General features: G+C 51.5%; 2 protein-coding genes across 14 annotated transcripts in view; both read left to right on the top strand.

Annotated features, from left to right (window-relative positions):
- The window catches only part of IL17RE (interleukin 17 receptor E), a 47,146-nt gene extending 38,322 nt beyond the window's left edge, over positions 1-8,824 (top strand). For 3 of the 5 annotated variants that reach the window (XM_086697483.1, XM_086697487.1, XM_086697486.1), the window contains 13 exons: positions 52-149; positions 397-556; positions 651-790; positions 1,653-1,721; positions 2,622-2,688; positions 3,933-4,108; positions 4,194-4,241; positions 4,324-4,369; positions 4,540-4,688; positions 6,418-6,486; positions 6,982-7,033; positions 7,117-7,215; positions 7,708-8,824. In XM_086697483.1, coding sequence (XP_086553609.1) covers positions 52-149; positions 397-556; positions 651-790; positions 1,653-1,721; positions 2,622-2,688; positions 3,933-4,108; positions 4,194-4,241; positions 4,324-4,369; positions 4,540-4,688; positions 6,418-6,486; positions 6,982-7,033; positions 7,117-7,215; positions 7,708-8,303 — 1,769 coding nt within the window. In that variant the 3' untranslated portion in view covers positions 8,304-8,824. The remainder of the gene's footprint in view (positions 1-51; positions 150-396; positions 557-650; positions 791-1,652; positions 1,722-2,621; positions 2,689-3,932; positions 4,109-4,193; positions 4,242-4,323; positions 4,370-4,539; positions 4,689-6,417; positions 6,487-6,981; positions 7,034-7,116; positions 7,216-7,707) is intronic. The other 2 variants (XM_086697485.1, XM_086697484.1) reach the window with 2 other exon arrangements.
- A 706-nt stretch (positions 8,825-9,530) lies between these two features.
- Positions 9,531-21,307, top strand: IL17RC (interleukin 17 receptor C). 9 transcript variants are annotated; one of them, XM_086697474.1, is made up of 19 exons: positions 9,531-9,866; positions 10,155-10,176; positions 10,367-10,519; positions 10,814-10,888; positions 10,980-11,089; positions 12,520-12,631; positions 12,947-12,991; positions 14,509-14,648; positions 14,872-14,931; positions 16,823-16,889; positions 16,976-17,157; positions 17,246-17,296; positions 17,983-18,028; positions 18,200-18,321; positions 18,587-18,646; positions 19,200-19,248; positions 20,313-20,408; positions 20,514-20,558; positions 20,645-21,307. In XM_086697474.1, exons 1-19 carry the CDS (start codon positions 9,762-9,764, stop codon positions 21,262-21,264), a joined length of 2,160 nt encoding a protein of 719 aa, XP_086553600.1. In that variant the 5' UTR covers positions 9,531-9,761; the 3' UTR covers positions 21,265-21,307. The 9 variants fall into 9 exon arrangements, with proteins under 9 accessions (XP_086553600.1, XP_086553606.1, XP_086553603.1 ...); XM_086697477.1 differs by having other exon boundaries at positions 9,532-9,866; positions 16,835-16,889; positions 20,514-20,552; XM_086697476.1 differs by having other exon boundaries at positions 9,532-9,866; positions 16,835-16,889.
- The last annotated feature ends 59 nt before the right edge of the window (positions 21,308-21,366 follow it).

Below are 21,366 nucleotides of genomic sequence, written 5' to 3'. Positions count from 1 at the left end.
AGGGGAGGGGCAGTGAAGGGCTGGATAGTCAATGTGTCCTTTCCTGCACAGACCTCCAGGGGGGCTGGATCCACTTCCTGGTGCAGAAATACAAAAAGTCATACAAGTTCCGGTTCTGTAGGAGACACAAGATGCCAGCATCTGCTCAGGTACTCCCCCTGCCAGTTCCAGCCCTGCCTTATACCTCACAGCCCTTTCCTTTCTGGCCTTTCATTTTGTTCTCTAGCCACATGAGAGATAGAGAACATGGTGATGAAGTAGACTATTCTGTCTGTTACACAGTTAGGGAAACTGAGGTCTAAAGGTTGAGCAACTTGCCTGTGGTACCCCAGGTTCCAGAAGCAGTAATAGAAGCCCGATTCCTGGCCTAAGGCCAACCCTGTTCTCTGCCTACAGAGGAAGCTGCTGAATAGCTGTTGCCTGTCTGAGAAGGGTCATCACATTGCTGTCCCCTTCCCAGACATCTCTCACAAGGGATCACGCTCTAAAAGGACCCAACCTTCATATGCAAAGGCAATGGAAGGTCTCCCCAGACCCAGCTCACAAAGGCATGGAGGTAGGCATGGGGTATGACCAGAGATGGGTGCAGCCAAGTAATGGTGACTGCGCTAAGGCCAAGAGACAAGACTACCAGTTCTCCTTCTCCCCAGGGCCAGAGTTCTCCTTTGAATTGTTGCCTGAGGCACGGGCTATTCGAGTGACCATTCCCCCGGGACCCGAGGTCAGCGTGCGTCTTTGTCACCAGTGGGCACTAGAATGCGAGGAGCTGAGCAGTCCCTTCGAGGCCCAGGTTTGGAGTGTTGTCTCCCTTTGAAAAACCAGATCACACAGCACTGCAGCAAAAAGGACCTCTCTGTTGTATACATGGGGAGACTGAGGCCCAGAGAGGGACAGTAATTGTTTATGACCTTACTACATTTCTGAAGTGCCTAGCATTAAGCCTTCTTTGGATTAGACAGAAAATGCAGAAGGGAAAGGGCAGACAGAGACACCTGGAGCAGCCATGAACGCCTAGCAGAGAAATGAATATGGCATTTATCCCCAGTGAGAAGACCGTTAATGAGATTCAGGTTGCACTAAGAAGGCTTTTCAATCCCCGCCCCCCCTGCCAGGAAGTGGTCACATCTGTCTTGGTACCCTTCCATCTCCTTCCTTTTGTTGCTGCGCCTCAGAGAATGAGTTGTTCCCCATTCACTCAACCTTGGCCCTGATACCCCACTTGAACCTCCAGTTGTTGTGGATGCCCTTGTATGCACTTGGTATCATTTGCAGGGAATGAGGCTATACCTCTGATTCCCTCAGCTCTCTTCATTTATAAAAACAAAGATCATTTTAGATGCTGGCATTTAATTAATCGAGTTAATGCTTCTAGCACCTACCTGGCATAGAGTAGGGTCTCCAGAAATGTATAATCCTTTCCCTATTTCCTCCCTTTCCCCACTCCATATATTGAGATACCCAGAGCAAATAGACTACAGAGCAGGGACCTCCCTCCTCCCTGGGAGGAAGTTTCTTGGTGAAAGAAATAACTCTCCTATAAGAGGAAAAATGGGGGGTGTTGGCCAAGGTCCCAGCTTCCTGCTGCCCTTGTCCAGGGTGCCTAAACTCTTTCAGCAGGCACCTCTTCACTCCTTTTGCTGTTTTGTCAACAGAAAATTGTGTCTGGGGGCCATGCTGTAGACCTGCCTTATGAATTCTTTCTGCCGTGTCTGTGCATAGAGGTGAGCAGAGGAAAATGTATGGGTTGTCCATGGCTCCAATCCTAGGACTCCTAGAGGCACAGTTGGTCAAGCATATCTCCAGTAAGTCAGGCCTTAAAAAGACTGGGTATTGATGAGATGCTTGGGAAGACTGCTACCAACTTGACTGTGAGCCACACACTGGGTCAGAGATGGAAGTGTCCTGCTGAACATGGGACATTTTGGGGGGTGATTCCAACTTAGTCCTACCCAAACCCAGCTTTCCCTGGTTCAGACTGGCCTCATCCCACAGAGACAGAATACACAGTTGCCTTCGCTGTGTGTTCTGAAGAGTCACAGTGGAGGCACATGTGGCCACTGCAAGGTTTCATGTGGCTCCAAAAGTCTTGTCCCCATAAGCTCTCCATAGCAGCTCTCCAATCCTTATGAAGCTGAGGTGCCTGGCGTTAAGATTTATTTGAACTAAACAGAAAACTCAGGGGACCTTGTTAACCAGGAGGAGACAAAAGGGAAGGTTCAGGCAGATACCTGAGGCAGAAAGCAACAGCCAGGGTGTTTGGGCAGTCCAGGGGAAGGGGTCCACACAGCGCACCGGACACCTTGGGAATCACTGAGGGCAGAAGCCAGGGAAGCCAAAAGTGGAGGAACATGGACCTCTCCTCTTTCTGGGGAGGATAGGTTCTGCTCTCCAGGGAGAAGAGGACTCAACCCCAGCCCCATACTTACTGGTCTTGCTCCTGTACTCTGGTCACACACCACTTACCCTTGCCCATACACTGCCCTGCTTCCCCTCATCCATGCTCTGCCAGCTCAGGCAGCTTGCATCAGGGAAGGGTCAAGCCAGAATGAGTTTCAGATATGAGTGATACAGGAAAAGCCATTCCTATGACCTTCCCTGACTGCTCTCCCCTGTCCCCGCAGGCATCCTACCTGCAAGAGGACACTGTGAGGTGCAAAAAATGCCCCTTCCAGAACTGGCCTGAAGCCTGTAAGTGCTGTACATATGCACTCTTGTGTATTCACAGCCTCTCTCTCTCTCTTACACACACACACACACACACACACACACACACACACACACACACACACACACACACACTTTGCACCTATGCTGTGGAGGAAGCCCCAGAAGCCATGCAGGCACTTTCCATGGAGTTGGTGGGGGAAAAGGGCTATCACATCTACCAATCAGCCTGCCAATATATCAGTATTGAACATTGTATTAGGCACTGTGAGAGGTTCAGAAATATGAGACCCAGCAGGTGGTGTCCTAAGAGGATGGACCAGAAATCTTGGGGTCACATCCCACTTACTCTCTGAGTCTCAGTTTCTTCGTCAGTAAAGTAGTGATACCTTCCCTGCCTTACTTTCCAACTGTTGAGGAAATGAATCTTGAATTCAATATTTATGTGAAAGTGGTTGGTGATGTCTAAAATGCTGTATATATGTTATTATCCCCAAATTAAAGAGACAGGACCCTGAAACATAATAAATGAGAAGCACAAAGCAGCCTACAGTCCAAACCATTGTTATAATTAAGGATTAGGCTGTAGATCATGAACTCAGGAAAGGGAGAATCCCATGCAGGCTGTCTGAGCAGAGAAGGTCTCTTATAGAAGATGACACCTGAGGTGGGCTCAGAAAATGGGAAGGATTTTATTTTTTTTAATGTTTATTTATTTTTAATAGAGAAAGAGAGAACAAGTGGGGGAGGTGCAAAGAGAGAGGGAGACAGAGGATTCGAAGCAGTCTCCATGCTGACAGCAGAGAGCTGAATGTAGGGCTTGAACTCACAAACCATGAGACCACAACTGAGCCAAAGTTGGATGCTCAACCAACTGATGCTCACCCAAGCAGGATCCCCATGGGCAGGATGTCAAAAGGAAATCTGTGGGCAGGATTTCAAAAGGAGAATAGGGAGGGGAACATTCCTGGTTCTAAGAGGAACCTAAGCAAAAATATATGGATTTTGAGTTTGGGTAGCAGCAGGGAGCTGGCCAGAATGGAGGCACAGGAAGAAGAGGAGACAGTTTAAGTAGAAAAGGTCATAAAAGGTCTGGAGAAGGCATGCTCATTTATTGGGTACCTAGACATTACAGCAACTCTGCTGGCTGTCTTCAAAAAGTCATCCCCTGCTGCTCTGGGGATTGGGGTGCAAAGCGAGGCTGAGGCTGAAGCAGGGCCTAGGCCTCCCCAGGCCTCACTCTCTGCCCCTGCCTGCCGCCTACCCAGATGGCTTGGACTTCTGGAAGTCAGTGCACTTTACTGACTACAGCCAGCACAGTCAGATGGTCATGGCTCTAACACTCCGCTGCCCACTGAAGCTGGAGGCCTCCCTCTGCCAGAGGCAGGGCTGGCACACCCTCTGTGAAGACCTCCCCAATGCCACGGCTCGAGAGTCACAGGGGGTGAGACAGGCCTGCCCAGGACTTGAGTGGGCAGGGCTAGGGCCCAGGGCTCTGCTCCCTGACTAACTCCCTTCTCCTACCACAGTGGTATGTTTTGGAGGGAGTAGACTTGCACCCCCAGCTCTGCTTCAAGGTACAAGCATGGGTGACAGGGGATGGGGAAGGGTATGGGTGGTGCCTAGAGCTTGCTGACTTGCCATTCTTGGATTTCTCAGTTCTCTTTTGGAAATAGCAGCCACGTTGAATGCCCCCGCGGGACTGGTGAGCCAATAAATGACCCTTTTGGGACCCCCTTCCACCGCTTAACCCTTACCCAACTGTGACCAAGCCAGACTCTAGCCCTGCCCTGACTTCTCTATCAACCACAACCCAGCTCCTACCACTTCCTACAAACAGAATGTCTTGTATTATGCTCTTTCCCACCCTGGCAGCCCCATCCTGGAATGTGAGCATGGATACCCAGGCCCAGCAGCTGGTCCTTCACTTCTCCTCGAAGATGCACGCCACCTTCAGTGCTGCCTGGAGCCATCCAGGCTTGGGGCAGGACAGCTTGGTGCCCCCTGTGTATAGCATTAGCCAGGTATGGCCTAGTAGCCAGGGTTTGTCCCCCACCCCCACCCAAGGTCGTGTTGCTAGGAGCACAGCAGGTGGAGGCAAGCAAATCTCTGACTTACATCATGTGATTATTTGTTTACTTGATCAGCCTTTGTTGGCTGGTTTCTCTGCCAGTCAGCAGGGTCTTTAATGGGGCAGTGTCTAATCCATTTAGTTTCTGAACTTCCAGGGAATAAACAGAGGCAAGAGGCTGACCCTCTTACATCCAGCTGTCTTCTGACCCAATCTGCTGCCACATTTTATACCAATGCCCTCTCTGGAAACCCCTGTCCTCTTCCCCTGTGTTCCTGCTTGCCTCCACAAGGCACTTGGCAGAAGTTCCCTGTCTTGGGAGACAGAGTCCCTGGAAGCTAAAGTCCTTTTTGCAGAATACTGTAAACCACTGACAGATTTAACTCTATTATGTGAACTGAGAACAGTTTGACTAGCAGACTTTCTTCTGAGGATCTAAAATAAAAACCATAATAAAATATATCCCCCAAACCATAGCACCAATCTGACTAAGCATGGTCAGCTTTTTCCAATTCTTTCTTAAATGCTCACTTGCAGCTTGGTTACTTGTTTTGTATTCTATGAGGGCTCCCAGGCAGACAGATGGTAGCAAATGTTGAAGATTTAACACCAAGCCATGCTTAAGATTTAAGACAAAGTCACATGGGATAACCTAAGACTGAGTTCTAAAGCCATGGACTCATCTCTCTCTGTGAGCTGGCGAAAGAGCAACTTCACTGAGTTCAGCCTGGTTTGAGAGTCACTGTGTCAGCATCTGCTGACATCTGGCTGGCGAATGGGGTCTAGGACAGAGGTGGTACAGGGGTTGGAGGTGGAGAGAGTTTCCAAAAGATGGAGACTCTGGTCAACTCCCTAACCAGCACCCAGAATGTAGGGTGGAGCCATACCCTGCCTGTAAACAGATGGCAATCAATTCTGTCCAGTTTAACATGTATTTATTACATACCTTCTCTGTATCTACCCTGTATTAGACTCTGGGAGCTACAAGAAAAGTATTTTACACAGTCTCTGCCCCTAAGGAGTTCAGTATTAAATGAATACACACTACACTGTGGAAGATAGAGGGTGTTCACATGCACACTCACATGTGATGCTCTCAATAACCTGGTAAAATAAAGATTACTAGTCCTCATATATAAATGAAGAAACTGAGGGTCAGGGAGAGAGGTAACCTATCTCCATGCAAAGATCACACAGCTAGGAACCACAAAGGCAAGAGTTAAGCCTGACTTTTTAAAATTGTGGTCTTCTGACTTCACAACTTAGGTTCTTTCCCATGGACAAACCATCCCCTCAGACATGTGGGACAGAGAAGGGAGGCAGGGTATAATTAGCCTCCTTGGTTTGCGAGCTGCTGGAGGACAGAGATAACATCTGTGTCTTCTTTCCTCAGGGCTTGACACAGAGTAGGCACCCATAGTATGTTTGTTGATGAATGCCTGATCGCCTGATTAATATGTATGTGTTCAGTGGTTCAGATCCAGGAATGATCACAGCAGGATCTGAGAATGAAGCAGGGGGAAGACTTTTTTGTCAGCAGTGGCACTTGGCCTTAAGCCTGGGTAGGATTTGGGTGGGGGTAGAGGGGAGTAGAAAGGAGGAAGAGCATGGGCTAAGACTCGGACTGGACAGAGCCAGATGTGACTCTATGGGGATAGTCATTCTGTTCTTTGTTCCCACAGACTCAGGGGTCAAGCCCAGTGACGCTAGACCTTATCATTCCCTTCCTGAAGCCAGGGAGCTGTGTCCTGGTAAGGAATCTTACCCTCACTCTGCACATTCCCCCTTAGCATCTACTCTTCAGGGGGCACATGGGGCAAATCCAGTCTGCAAAAATGTTTGGTTTGGCCAACATGGTGTTTGAAATTGGAATTAGTTGCCACCATTTAAATATTGGAGAGTTCATATTTTAAAAAGCTGATTTCTGGCTTCTCCTCGAAAATCAGAAAACCTGGTACTGTGTCCACATTCAGGCATGGTGACAATGGCTTGAGCTCAGTGGCATCTGATTACTTCATTCAGGGCCTGTGCCCTCTGGGTCCTCATGGACACCCTGGCCAACTTTGAGTTTATTTTTTGAGTTTGCCACTCTTGACCTGTTGTGTGCCCAGCCAGGGCTGGACCAAACACACCCTGTGCTGGAGAAATTCCCTATCCAGGGGAACTCCCCTTCTGTCCCCATTCAACTTCCCCTGGGAGGAGGGGCCACCCTGGCTTACAGGGATGGGGGGGCTCTGTGCCTTCAGGTGTGGAGGTCAGATGTTCAGTTTTCCTGGAAGCACCTTTTGTGTCCGGATGGTGAGTTCTTGGGAGAGTGGGGTGGGGTAAGAAGGAGGATGGGCACTGAGGACCCTGGCTTGGCCTCACGCTGCTTGACTCAGTCTCTCATAGACACCTGGGGCTCTTGATCCTGGCACTGCTGGCACTCACCACCCTCTCGGGCATTGTTCTGGTCCTCACTCGCCGGCGCCCACTGTCAGGTAAGCACACTCGGGGGTAACCTGAGGATTCAGATCTGCCCAACGTCTAGGCTGGTTGCCCCCCACCCTTCCCCTGCCTAGACTCCCTTCTCGGATAGTCAGGTCCGTGCTGCTGCACCAAGGGGAGCCTCAGGCCCCCTAGTGGTCAGGAATGGTTAAGGCAGAACAAAGGTCCCTCTGTGCAGGTGGTTACTGTTAAGAGTCTCTGCGCACGAGACTATTGGGGCGGAAATCCAGCTTGCTCTGCACCTGCCAAACCTGGCACCTAGACTTGGCCCCTTCTAGGGAGCTTTCATCTTATTAGCCCAAAGGCACAGTATAGGCTAAAGTTGCCTTGGGTACCCATCCACAGCGTAGATAAGGAACTAGGTTCCTACATCATACTAGTTCCTAGGCACCCTATGATGTAGCCCCAAGGCGGGGAGTGGGGGAGGGGAAGTGCTGGGGTGTCTCTTACCCCCCCCCACCTTGTTCATCTGCTCCCGCCCCCAGGCCCGAGCCACGCGCGGCCGGTGTTGCTGCTGCACGCGGCGGAGTCAGAGGCGCAGCTGCGCCTGGTGGGAGCACTGGCTGAACTGCTTCGGGCAGCGCTGGGCGGCGGGTGCGACGTGATCGTGGACCTGTGGGAGGCTACGCGCGTAGCGCGCGTGGGCCCGCTGCCGTGGCTGTGGGCGGCGCGGGCGCGCGTGGCGCAGGAGCAGGGCACCGTGCTGCTGCTGTGGAGCAGTGCCGACCCCAGTCTGGCCGGTGATCCCGATTCCGGCGCAGCGCCCCTGCGCGCCCTGCTCCGCGCGGCCCCGCGCCCGCTGCTGCTGCTCGCTTACTTCAGTCGCCTCTGCGCCAAGGGCGACATTCCCCCGCCACTGCGCGCCCTGCCACGCTACCGCCTGCTGCGCGACCTGCCGCGGCTGCTGCAGGCGTTAGATGCGCTACCTTCCACCGAAGCCGCCAGCTGGGGCCGCCTCGGGGCTCGTCCGTGCCTGCAGGGTCGCCTGGAGCTGTGCCGACGGCTGGAACGGGAGGCCGCCAAATTTTGCCAACTGAGGCTGAGCAGAGACAGGCGTAGGGGTACTGGCTGGAACCCCTGAATGAGCCTTCTACCCTTGAATCCTTGGGGTGCCACCTCGGGACTACTGGCCAAAAATCCTTACGCTGTCTGCCAACCCAGGAGCAGAGCACCTCCCTCACTGCCCCAGCCCCTTCCCCACGTGTGCCTGGCTTCTTCCTTAGGATTACCCTTTCAGAACCAGCAGGGAGAGTTGGTCTTTACTGAGGGCTCCACCGACCCCAGTCCTGTGGGGGTGGGGGAATCTTCCCACTTCTCTTCAAAATTCCGGAAAGAGTATTTTGCACATGAACCAGTCCAGGCTGGAGAGGTTGTGGGACAGGGGTAGAGGAGGCAGGAGCTATGGCAGTTCTGAGCGAGGGGTGACTTCAGGGGGTGGGAGAAAACCCCTTTCTGAGCCAGGATACTGCTTTCCCAGACTGGAGCCCAGCCCAGAGGAGGATGGAGGGATCAGGGAAAGAGGTTTCAGCCTTGAGTGGCCAGGACACAGGTGTGACTAAGATCAAGAAAAATAAATAAAGGTGAATATAATGGATAAGCTAAGAGACACAATGTGCTTCTCTACTGTACTCAGGATGCTGAGTTGGAGGGAGGGTCAGCACAGCCCTGCCTGGGGGTTGTTATGCATCAGTTTGTGGGCCCAAACCCTGCGTGTCCACACCTACAACCACATATTTCACATTCTCACAAGCAATGCCTCTGAAAAGGCAAAGGAGGACCTGGAAATTCTCACTGTGAACAGGTTCAGGAAGGTCCATTTGTCATGTAGCCAGCGCATGACAACAGCACAAATGGGGCCCCCTGTCTGCCTGGCTCTGAGTTCCTTTCCTCCATACCACACTTGAGCAGAGGCCAGGAAGTGGTGAAAAGCCCACTTTCTGGTGCTCTTCGTCCCTGCCTTTAGAGCTCCTGTCCCACAAAGGGTCACTAAGTCCCAGGGAGTATGTGAGAAGGGACCTGGAGTGCCCAGTATGAGGAGATTCAATAGGCACCAAAATCCCAGATTCACGTGGCAAGTGGAAATGCCCTAAGATTGCCCAGGCCCTCTTCCTTAGGGACTCCCAGGGTGAGTAAGAGCTCCTTTACTCAGCTGTGACTCTTCAGGGGCCCCTCCCAGCTAGGTGTCAGAGGAGGAGGAGGAGGGGGAGGAGGAGGAGGAGGAGAGGGAAAGAAGGAGGTGAGGCCACCACCCCAGTCCAAGGCTGCTGGCTCCCAGGCCTGGTGTTGGTGGGAGGGACAGGGCGGGGCGGGAACAGCCAGCTGCCTGCCGGGAGCCAAAACGAAAGCACTCTGGCTGGGTCTGGGACGGCATTCAGGACTCCCAGGAGAGGGAGTGCTCAAGCCCGCACTGGGACCCCAGGCTGAGGAGGGATTCCAGCCCCTCCTGGGGCTGAGTGGGAATAAAGGTACCGTGTCTGCCCCCCCCCCTGGGGGGGGCAGGACAGGGCCTTGGGCCTTGGTGCCTTCTGGCACCTGGAAGATGCCTGTGCCCTGGTTCCTGCTGTCTTTGGCACTGGGCCGAAGCCCCATGGTCCTCTCTTTAGAGAGGCTTGTGGGGCCTCAGGATACTGCTCGCTGCTCTCCGGTAAGTCTGGGGCACTGGGAGTGTTGGGGAAGGCTCAGGGTTCAGTCTGCGGCCCATTGGGGCCCTAGCCTGGCTCCTGTCACTGTCACTACTGCCAGAACTGCCCTGGCTGGTCTGTCTGGTGCTGATGGGTTAAGAGAAGAATGGGGAGGGGGCAAGCGTTGAGTTTGTCTTCTCCTGGAAGGGACTTGAACAAGGAGCCCCGGAAAGGTGGGCAGGGATCTCAGGCAGGGAAAAATGGCTACATTCGGTGGCATAAACTCTAACTCGTCTTTACCTTCTCCCCAGGGCCTTTCCTGCCACCTCTGGGGTGAGTAGCCCTACTTTTAGAAATAAAAGAACTGCCCAGGTTGGCGGAAGGGATGTTCCAGTCCATGCCTTTCACCACCCACCTTAAGCCCAGGAAGAGCCCAAAGCCCCTTGGCCCTCTGGGGGTGTCAGGTACAACTACCCTATGGGTTCTGAACAGCTTTAGCTCTCAGTCTGCCCTTTATGCACAGATGGTGACGTGCTCTGCCTACCTGGGAGCATCGTGTCTGCCCCAGGCCCTGTGCTGGTGCCCACACGCCTGCAGACAGAGCTGGTGCTGAGGTGCTACCAGGAGACTGACTGTGACCTCTGTGTGCGAGTGGCCATCCACTTAGCTGTGCATGGTGAGCATGTCATCCCATAACTGTGTGTGTTCCCATGTGAGTGTGTCTGGGATGGGCACAAGGACTGGGGAGTCTGGCAGGCAGTCCTGTGCATCCTCAGTGTTCTCCTGGAAAGCACTGGCCAAAAGATCCCCATGTCAGCCTGGTCTCTCTGTCTACCCACCCCCCCGCCCCCCCTCCCTCCCCCCAGGCCTGGCCCCTGCTTCTCAGCACTGGGCTTTCTGGAATGAAGCCAAGCCCAAAGCCAGCCCAGAGCTGGGGCCTGAGCTGGGTCTTGCTCTTGGGCCCTTCTAGGGCACTGGGAAGAGCCTAAAGGTGAGGAAAAGTTTGGAGGAGCAGCTGATCCAGAGCTTGAGGAGTCTAGAAACGGTGAGGAGAAGATGGCTGACCCAACTGCCCCTTGCCACGGCCTTGCCCATGGCCCCTGGGCCTGACCAAACCCCTGCCCTGTTGCTCACAGCCTTTCTCCAGGCCCAAGTCGTGCTCTCCTTCCAGGCCTACCCCACCGCCCGCTGCGTCCTACTGGAGGTGCAAGTGCCTGCTGACCTTGTGCAGCCTGGTCAGTCTGTGGTATGCAAAATAATGATGATACCAATAGCCATCTTCTAAATATGACATCTATGAGGCGCTGTCATGTGCATTAGCTCTGTTTGCTGATGGCAAGGCTGTGGGCAAGCCCTTTCAGCCCTTTGTGCCTCAGTGTTCCAGTCTGTACAATGGGAATAAGAATAGTCCTACTTCATATGGCTGTTGTGAGAAATAGATGAGTTGGTATGTGTAAAACACCTGATGTAATGCCCAGCAGTAAAGGGTCTCAGGAAGTTTAATTTTCCCTTTCTTGTGTACTCCTTAAAAGTACCCATGGGGGTGCCTAGGTGGCTCAGTTGGTTAAACGTCTGACTCTTGATTTTGGCTCAGGTCATGATCTCATGGTTCAGTTTGTGGGATCGAGGCCCATGTTGGGCTCTGTGCTGACAGCGCGCAGCGCAGAGCCTGCTCAGGATTCTCTCTCCTCTCTACCCTTCCCGTGCTCACCTGCTCTCTCTTTCTCTCTCTCAAAGTAAATAAACTTATTTAAAAAAAAAAAAAAACAGAGGCGCCTGGGTGGCGCAGTCAGTTAAGCGTCCGACTTCAGCCAGGTCATGATATCGCGGTCCGTGAGTTCGAGCCCCGCGTCAGGCTCTGGGCTGATGGCTCAGAGCCTGGAGCCTGTTTCCGATTCTGTGTCTCCCTCTCTCTCTGCCCCTCCCCCGTTCCTGCTCTGTCTCTGTCCCAAAAATAAATAAACGTTGAAAAACTTAAAAAAAAAAAAAAAAACAACACCCATGAGCGAGGCATTATTATTACCCTCATTTTCCAGAGAGAGAAACTGAGGCTTGGAGAGAGGAAGTCTGTGGGCTGGATCTAGTTCTTGGACTTCCTGCTGTACCATGTCTGCTCCGTGTACATACTGTGGTGCAGGGTGTTGGAGCTTCTTCCTACCTCAGGAGGCCACATGTGTTTGGAAGATATATCTCCACCCCGGGGCAAATCACTCAAGCCTTTTGACTTCCCCTCCAGCCCCCAGCTCCCAGCCAATATCCTCTTGCCTGGAAAGTTACAGAATCGGAGAACATCTGCTGGCCCACCTCAATGGGCAGTCATGAGGACCCCTGAGGCACTGGGTGTGAGAAGGGGTTTCTGATCATCTTAGCTTTGACCACGTGATGCAGGACAGCAGGGTTGGGCACAGGGACTCAAATAGCTAGGGCCCTTATCCCTGCCCTGCTGACACCCCTACTGAGGGGGTGTGCTTTAGAACTGGGAGCCTTTTTTTTTTTTTTAGTTTAGAATTGAGGGCCTTTAAAGGAAATGTTAATGGGAGAATTTCAGGCTATACAGTATAGCATCATTGGTTGGGGAAAGGGATGAGTGGAGTGGTCCATGGACAGGAGCTCAGAGCCCTTGGCCTGTATTCTGAGCCCTATACCACCAGCCTTCTGCCACCCCTCTCCTCACAGGGTTCTGTAGTATTTGACTGCTTCGAGGCTGCTCTGGGGGCTGAGGTGCGAATCTGGTCCTACACTCAGCCCAGGTACCAGAAGGAACTCAACCTCACCCAGCATTTGCCTGGTAAGTGGCTCCAGGTCCTGCCCCACTGCCCCCAGTCTCTTTGGCCACTGCCATTCTGCTTTTATCCCCTTCCTTGTCCCATCTGTTCTCAGGCAGGTGTCTGAGCTCCTATCTTCCCCGGGGTCTATCCCTCTTGTCTCCTCTCCCCAGGTGATACTGCTTCCCAGTGTTTGAGGAAGGTGCTTTGGGCCCTGGATAGATGGGGTGGTATTTAGGGGAAGGGAGTCCTTCCCAGTGCTCCCCATGGGTCAGACCACTCCTCTTCTTTCTTTGTCCCCCAACCCCACTGGTGGCTTTTCTGTGATCTCTCCCCAGACTGCAAGGGGCTGGAAGTCCGGGACAGCATCCAGAGCTGCTGGGGTATGATGGACTATGGCCAACGGGGCTGGAAGGAGGGAGGGACAGGGTCTGGTGTGTGAGGGACCCTTGGAGGTGGCTTCAGGTCTGGGCTTGCCACAGTCCAAATGCTCACAGATCTCATTTAATTCATCACACATGAACTGCAGTAGCTCCTACTCTGTGCCAGGCACTGGGACTATGAAGATGAATCTCCCTTATGACAAATTTATTTATTAGTACCAGGGACATCTAGAGGCCCAAAATGTTGTCAAGATTATGGTACCCTCCCCCCACATACACACCATATATCAAGATAACAATAATGTTAAGCCATAAAATAAGGGCTAAGAAAGTCAAGGCTCTGATGGTTTTTCCCAGGTACTACTTGAATTTTGTTTTTGCTTTGTTCATTTTTTTTTTTTTTTGAACTGGGGTATAACATACATACAGAAAAGTATGTAAAGAGCACTGATTTTAAAGTCCAGTTCACTTAATTTTTACATATGTATACACTTGCATAACTACCACCCACGTCAAGCTATAAGCAGTGATGTTCTTGAGCTCTTAAATTTTTTCAATTTTATTTCCCTTTTGGCTCCTTAACTTAACTTTGGCCTGTCTCTTTGGTAATTCATTAGAAACTACTCAGCACCAGAGCTTTGAGGCCACAGATACACATCATGCATTTCATATCTTCATTCATTCAGCAATGATTCACTTATTCAGCAGATATTTATTGTGTGATTACTCTGCCCATGGAATAGTCCTAGGCACTGGAGATTAATTGGTAAACTAAACTGACAAAGATCCCTGCCTTCACAGAGCTGACATTCTAGCTGGGAGTCAGGGTCAAGGTAGGGGTGATGGAGGACACAATAAACACAAGGAAATGTGAAATATGCAGTAAGTTAGCTTGATTAGTGTTTTGGAGAACATTTGGGGAGGGGAAAGGAGGATAAGGAGGTTGGGGGTTGCAGCAGTCAGGGTTAGCCTCACTCTAGTGAAAAAAGACCCAAAGAAGTTATGGAAGGAGCCATATGGGTGTCTGAGGGAAAAGGGTTCCATATGCAGAGAGAACAGCCAGTACAAAGAGCCTGGAAGCAGGAGTGTATCTGGTGTGTTTAAGTAGAGAGGGCAGGGTGTCTGCACTAGATTAATTAAGGACAAGAGTACTAGGAAATAAGTTAGAGTGGTCAGGGCAGCCAAATTGTGTAAGGTCTTGCAAGCCGTTATAAAGACTCTGGCTTTTACTCTGGAAGTAATTTGGGGGGTCATCAGAAGGTTCTGAGCAGAGGATGATTTATCCTACAGTGGTTACAGGATCATTCTGGCTGCAGAGGGAGAAGAGTGTGTCAAGATACTGGGCTGGCTGCTGGGGACAAAGTCTGGTCTGAGATGAGGACATAGGCTCTGCCCTCTAGGGGACTTCCAGTCTCAGGAATTTGAAGAAACTCCAAAGGGTCAGTCAAAGGGGTGTGACCAGGCTTGGGTATGTAAAAGAGGTGATGGAGGTCTCTGTCTCTTTGCCTCCCGCACAGCCCTGCCCTGGCTCAATGTGTCTGCCGATGGTGATGATGTGCACCTGGTGCTGGACGTCTCTGAGGATCAGCGCTTTGGCCTCTCGCTGTACTGGAACCAGGTCCAGGGTCCTACAAAACCCTGGTGGCACAGAAACCTGGTGAGGCCTCCCTGTCCCTAAGTCCATTCCCACTCTAGGCTGATGCCCATGCTAAGGATGTGAGTGCATTATCAAAAGGGACCCTTGAATACAACACAGCGACCCCCACCCAAAGCAAGGAATATTGGTGGGGGAATAGCTACTTGCCTGGTTTCCTCGACTTTGGCCTCCAGCCTTCCTCCTCCTCATCTCTCCAACTTTCCCCCTTCTGCTTGTCCCACAGACTGGGCCACAAACCATTACCTTGAACCATACAGATCTATTTCCCTGCCTTTGTATTCAGGTAAGAGAAGAGTCCAGCTAGATGCCAGGGGAAGGGTACTGGAGAATTAATGAGGGGGGTGCCCCTTACCTTCCTTGTCTTACCACCCTCCACTCTCTTCTTTGAGGTGGGAACTATTGCTCCCTAGGGTGACTAGCCCCCTCCTGACCTTTGCTGTCCTGTCTTCTGCCTGTTGCAGACTCTGGATGCTTTTCCTGATCCTCTATCCACAGGACTCCTACTTATGCTTCATGGCCCCATTCAAATGTCACCTCCTCCTTGAAGCCTTCCCCTACTCTTCCAATTGTCTCTTTGTGCTCCCCTGGAGGTAGAGAATGTGCTGTGAACTCAGACTGATTTGAATCCTGACTCTTGCCATTTGCTAGCTGTGTGACCTCATGCAAGTCACTTCACCTCTCTGAGCCCGTTTTTTGTCTGTAAAACGGGACTAACAATAACAACTTCATAGAACTCTTATAAAAGGAAGTATCCAGACTTCTGTATGTTGGCTCTTCCCTCTTCTTCTTCTTCTTCTTTTTTTTAAGATTTTATTTTTAAGTAATCTCTACACCCAGTGTGGGCCTCGAACTTACAACCCTGAGATCAAGAGTCACATGCTCTACCAACTGAACCAGCTTGGTGCCCCTCTTTCCTCTGAAAGATATCTGATTCTATGTCTAAATGGTCATCAGGTCCCATCTGTTTTACCTCTGACATTAATGTCTGTCATTCCCTCTACCTGAAATGCCCCACCCCCTTCTTTTCTGTATAATCAAATCCTTCCAACTCAAGTGCCACCTCTTTCCCAGAGCTTTACCTCAATTCCCTAGCCTCTCCTATCTTCCAGTCTTCTTGCACTTGTTATTCCTAGTCCATTTGTCACTTCCTTTCTTATTTGGGCACCTGTTTCATTTCTTCTTGCATATAACAGATGCTCAATAAATGAGGGATCAATTTATTAATATATATATACATGTCTTATCCTTACTACAACTGAGAATTTGTAATTTCCTTGAAGGTAAGGAAATAGTACCTAATTCAAATTTAGTAAGTCCCCCAGAGCCTTGCACAATGCCTGGCATGTAGTGGGTGCTAATTAAGCCTGTTAAAGGAATGAATGAATGAAACTCTCTAACTAGCACTGTGATAGGACACATAACAGACGTTCATGAAACGTTTGCTGTGATATAAACGTCCTTACTGCCATGCACAATGCCTGCTACATAGTGGGTGGTCTTAATTAAAAGTGTGCTGAGTAAATTAATGTATTATCTCTATATCTTAGCACAGGGCTAAGCAAAGAATAGATATGCTTTAAAAGTCTATTGAAAGAAATGGGGTGCCTGGCGGGCTTAGTTGATACAGCATGTGACTCTTGATTTCAGGGTTGAGAGTTCAAGCCCCACACTTCAGGTAGAGTTTACTAAAATAAATAAATAAATTAATTAATACACACACACACACACACACACACACACATTTATGCGCTCCTGGAAGGAAGTAGAAGCCCAGGGGCCATATTTCCTGACCATATGCATTACTGTTTTTCTACAGAAGAGTATATATATATTTTATTCTGAAAGAATAAATGAATGTGTCCTTAACACCTACCTGGCACATAGTAGGTTCACACAAAGTGATCATGGATTTAATTATCAATGTTCCTAGTGCCTACCACAGTGCTAAGACACATAGTAGATACTCACTAAAAGTCTGTTGAATGAAGATGTTGCCAGATAATTGGCATAGAGCTTGCTGGAAGAATAAATGTGTGCAACTCTAGGACTTTGCAAAGGGCAAAAACACTGGACGAGTGTTTATGAAATATCAGTTGAATGAATGCATCCCCAGTGCGTAACAGAGGCTAGGCTCCTGGAGGGTCAACTCAGTTGAACTGACTTGTAGAACCCAGTTTCTTTTCCAGGTGTGGCCGCTAGAGCCCGACTCTGTCAGGACAAGCATCTGCCCCTTTAGGGAAGGTGAGCAAACTGGGGCTGGGGCCATGGTGGTAACAGTGCAGGTGGATGAGTTCTGGGTGCCCAGTGACCCAGCCCTCTCCTTGCAGACCCCCGGGCACATCGGAACCTCTGGCGTGCAGCCCGGCTGCAGCTGCTGCCCCCAAGGGGCTGGCGGCTAGATGCACCCTGCTCGCTGCCTGCTGAGGCCACTCTTTGTTGGCAGGCACCAGGCGGGGGCCCCTGCCAGTCGCTGGTCCCGCCGCTGCCACCAGCAAATGTCACTGTAAACGTAAGTGAAGCGGTGGGAGGCTCCTGGAAGGAAGTGGAAGCCCAGGGGGGCATATTTCCTGACCCCACCTATTACTCTTTTTCCACAGAAGGCACTTGAATTGCCATTGCTGAATGTCCACCCCAACCTCTGTGTCCAGGTAAGAAGGGGGCATAAGAGCTCTGGGCTAGGGGCAGGACCCAGAGTGGACCCCCCCAGATAATTCACTGTCTTCTGGACCCACTTTATCCTTGAGTCACTGGAACAAAGTAGTTACTTCTGGGAGTTCCAGTATTGATTTTAGCAGTGCCATGGGACTCTGGGCAAGTCACTTTACCTCTCTGAATGTCAGTCTGTTTAATGGGGATGATAATAGTAAATACTTCATAGTAGTGGCTAAAACCAATACATGTTCCCACCCTGTAGAGCTTATGTTCTAATGGAGAAAGGCAGACAATAGACCTACACACTATGTTAAAATTGTATCTAAATACTATGGGAAGGGTGGGGAAGGATAAAGGAGGGTGGGGGTTGCAATTTCAAGTGGAGCAGTCAGATGAGGCCTCTTGGTGAAGGTGGTTAGATGAGAAGGGAATGTATAAAGACATAAAAAGAACTAATTTAGGGTCATAAGGCCCTTTAGCACAGACACTCTCACAAGGCTAAGGCTGAGAAAAATGAAGTATTTGCTAATCATCCAGCCTTGAACCCTGATCTGCCTAAGATTAGGTCCAGAGTGCAGACCCCCTCCCCCCCCACATGACAGGCCTCCCCTTACTGTCCTACCCTTTATGGCCTTGGCTCTCGCTTTTTCCTGTGCTCCTAACCTTGGCCCCTTCTAAGCAGGTGAGCAGCTGGGAGAAGCTGCAGCTGCAAGAGTGCTTGTGGGTTGGTGAGTGAAGCCTGGAGAAGGCTGGGGCAGGGCCACTGTAATAGGGATGAAGCCTAGAAGTGCCAACTCTTGGGGGGTGAAGGTCAGGCACAGGAATGGGTGGGGCGGGGGCAAGTGGCAGGCTCCAGCAAGTTTGGGTTTCACTCAAGACTGGGCTCTTACCCTTTCCAGACTCCCTTGGGCCCCTCAAGGATGATATGCTGTTGGTGGAGACACGAGACCCCCACAACAACAGATCACTCTGTGCCTTGGAACCCAGTGGCTGCACCCCACTACTTAGCAGGGCCTCCACGGTGAGGGCTAGGGGACCCTCCTCCATGCACCTTTCCAGTTCTGTCTCAAGCCTGGCCTCAAATTTTCACAATATTCAATTTCCCCTCCTCGGTTCCGGCCCTGTGCTGGTGTCTGGGAATGTGGGGGTGATTCAGACCTAGTTCCTGTTCTCAGAGGCCTCTTAGTAATCTCCATGCCCCATTCCCCCACTATTCTGCTCAGCTGCAGCTTGGTGGTCTCCTAAATGTGGTACCCCTAGGTGATAGTCCCCTTTTGTCTTGGCAGAGGGCAGCTCGCCTTGGAGAGCAATTACTACAAGATCTGCAGTCAGGCCAGTGTCTGCAGGTGAGTAGGTGGCAGGAGGGCCCTGCTCCAATGCCCAAGGGCAATAGGCCTAAAACTCTGTATTTAACTTCTTCCATCTCTTCCTGTGCCTCACAGAGGGCACCAGGGAAACTCTCACTCTTCCTAGGTAAGGGCCTCTTCACTGTCCCCCTAGTACCCACTCACCATCTATTTGTGCTTATGTGTGTCCAGCCCTAGGGAAGCCAAGAGTTGAAGAAGCATAGTTCCTGTTCCCAAGTTGCTCACTGCTGGCTAGAAACCAGAAAACAGATAACCAAATTCATATGTGCTAAGCATTGGGTTCCATGGAAAGCTTCAAGGAAGGGACATTGTGCCAGATCTGGCAAGGAGGAAAGCAATAGTCCAGGCAGTAGGCATAGCATGATCAAAGGCAGAGAAGAGAGGCTTGTGGGGAACTACAGTGTGAGTGTGTGTGTGTGTGTGTGTGTGTGTGTGTGTGTGAAATATGCATAGCTGAGGCTGGAAATTTGGAGATCAGGCTGGCCAGAACTTGTGTTGTGGGGCCATGGTCTTGGTTTTGTTTGTCTTACAGCTGTGGGATGATGACCTGAGGGCACTGTGGGCCTGCCCCATGGACAAGTGTGAGTATTACAAGAATTGCCCTTCCCCCTCCGTACCAGGAGCTGGAATCTAGACAATCTTAGGGGCAGCACATGCAATGGCCTGTCTTTCCCTGGCTCAGATCAATCAGAGGGACACTCCTTCCTTCATTCAAAAGCCAAGAAGAGAGCTCACACAGAGTCTAGCATCACCAAAAAGGCACAATCCCTGCCCCCACCGCAGCCATAGAAAGCTAGAAAGACATTAGCTAAACAATCACTTACATTTAGTAAATGTGAGTTATTGAAGCATTTGCTATAAAATGTCTAAAACCATGAATGCAAATAATGAGGACCTGACTTAGATGGGGTGAGGCCGGGAAAAGGTTTGACCTGTTCTGAAGGCTGAGCTGAGTGAAGTGGGGGAAAAATGCTTTTTTGAGGAACTTCAAGGTGGCCATTGTGGCTAGAGGGTCTCGAGGGGCAGACCTCTATCACAAGGATGCAAGGGTCATCTAGGGCTTTGGGAGCTGACGTAAGGAATTGGATTTTATGTTAAGAGCAGTGGGAGCTTCCTGAAAGGCTATAATCAAATTTGTATTTTAAAAAGGTCTCTGGGGCTGCCATGTAGTGAATGAACTGGAGGCAAAAAAGAGGTCAGGGACACCGTTTGGAAGATTGTTGGAGTCATCAAGAGAGTGAGGTCAAGGGTCCAGCAACACTAGGCTTAGGAGACAATCTTAGCTGACATTTGAACACCTACTGTGCCTAGCATTGTAAGTGCTTTGTGAGTATTAATACAGGTAGTCCTCACAACAACTGTATGAAATAAGTACTAGTGTTAACCCAGTTTTACAGAGGTGAAAACTGAGGCAGAAGATGAAATGACTTTTCCAAGGTCACCCAAATAGATGGATCTATGTTCATATATTGACTCTGACACTACATGCTGTGGACTTCGGGCAAATCTTTCCATTTCTCTGAGTCCGTCAGTCACATATCGCAGCCCCCGAGATCTTTTAAATCTTTGAGTTTTTCTCCTTTGTGAACTGGGGTGAAAGTGTTATGGTATCTAACTAGCCTATCCTCTCCCCTGGGTCTCCTAGACGTTCACCAGCGCTGGGCTCTGGTGTGGCTGGCCTGCCTACTCTTTGTCGCTGTGCTTTTCCTTCTCTTCCTTTTCAGAAAGGACCAAGTGAAAGGTGAGCGCTTCCGGGCTTCCGCACTCCCCAGAGACAGGGCTGGGAGCTCCCCTTGAGAAGGTGGCAGCCGAGCTCATGGGCTTCCCCGCCCCTCTCCCCTAACAGGGTGGCTGAGGCTCTTGAAGGAGGACATCCGCGCGGGGCGTAAGTGTGAGCAAGTGCCAGGCGGGGGGCCGCCCCTAGGGGGCCGGCCTCGGCCGTCTCACGTCTTCCCTTCCCCTCGATTTTTCTGGCAGCTGCCACCAGGGGCCGCGCGGCTCTGCTCCTCTACTCGGCGGAGGACTCTGGCTTCGAGCGCTTAGTGAGCGCCCTGGCGTCGGCGCTGTGCCAGCTGCCGTTGCGCGTGGCCGTGGACCTGTGGAGCCGTCGTGAACTGAGCGCGCAGGGACCCCTGGCCTGGTTCCACGCGCAGAGGCGCCAGACCCTTCAGGAGGGCGGCGTGGTGGTGCTGCTCTTCTCACCTGGGGCCGTGGTGCTGTGCCGGGAGTGGCTGCAGGATGGGGCTTCGACTCCCGCCCCGCAGGGCCCGCACGACGCCTTTGCCGCCTCGCTCAGCTGCGTGCTGCCTGACTTCCTGCAGGGCCGGGCGCCTGGCCGCTACGTCGGGGCCTACTTCGACGGACTGCTCCACTCAGATGCCGTGCCTGCCCTTTTCCGCAGCGTGCCGGTCTTCTCCCTGCCCTCCCAGCTGCCCGGCTTCCTGGGGACCCTGCAGGAACCCGGCGACCCCAGGCCGGGGCTGCTGAGAGAGAGGGCGAGGCTAGTGTCTCAGGCCCTGCAGCCTGCTCTGGACCAGCTGCTTAAGTCTCCCGGGGATCCCGGGGACCCTGAGGACGGGACGAGGGATGGCACGTGAGGCAGGGGAGACAACTTGAATAAAGGCAGACGCTATTTTTCTATCCGTGCCTCCGGCATGTGTCTGTGACCGCGCCACTAGCCGATCAGCACACCGGCGGCC

The sequence above is a fragment of the Puma concolor genome, chromosome A2 (assembly GCF_028749965.1).
Source record: "Puma concolor isolate L17-30 chromosome A2, mPumCon1.1.hap2, whole genome shotgun sequence".
Classification (NCBI taxonomy): Eukaryota; Metazoa; Chordata; class Mammalia; order Carnivora; family Felidae; genus Puma; species Puma concolor.
This window is presented reverse-complemented; position numbering and strand designations above follow the sequence as displayed.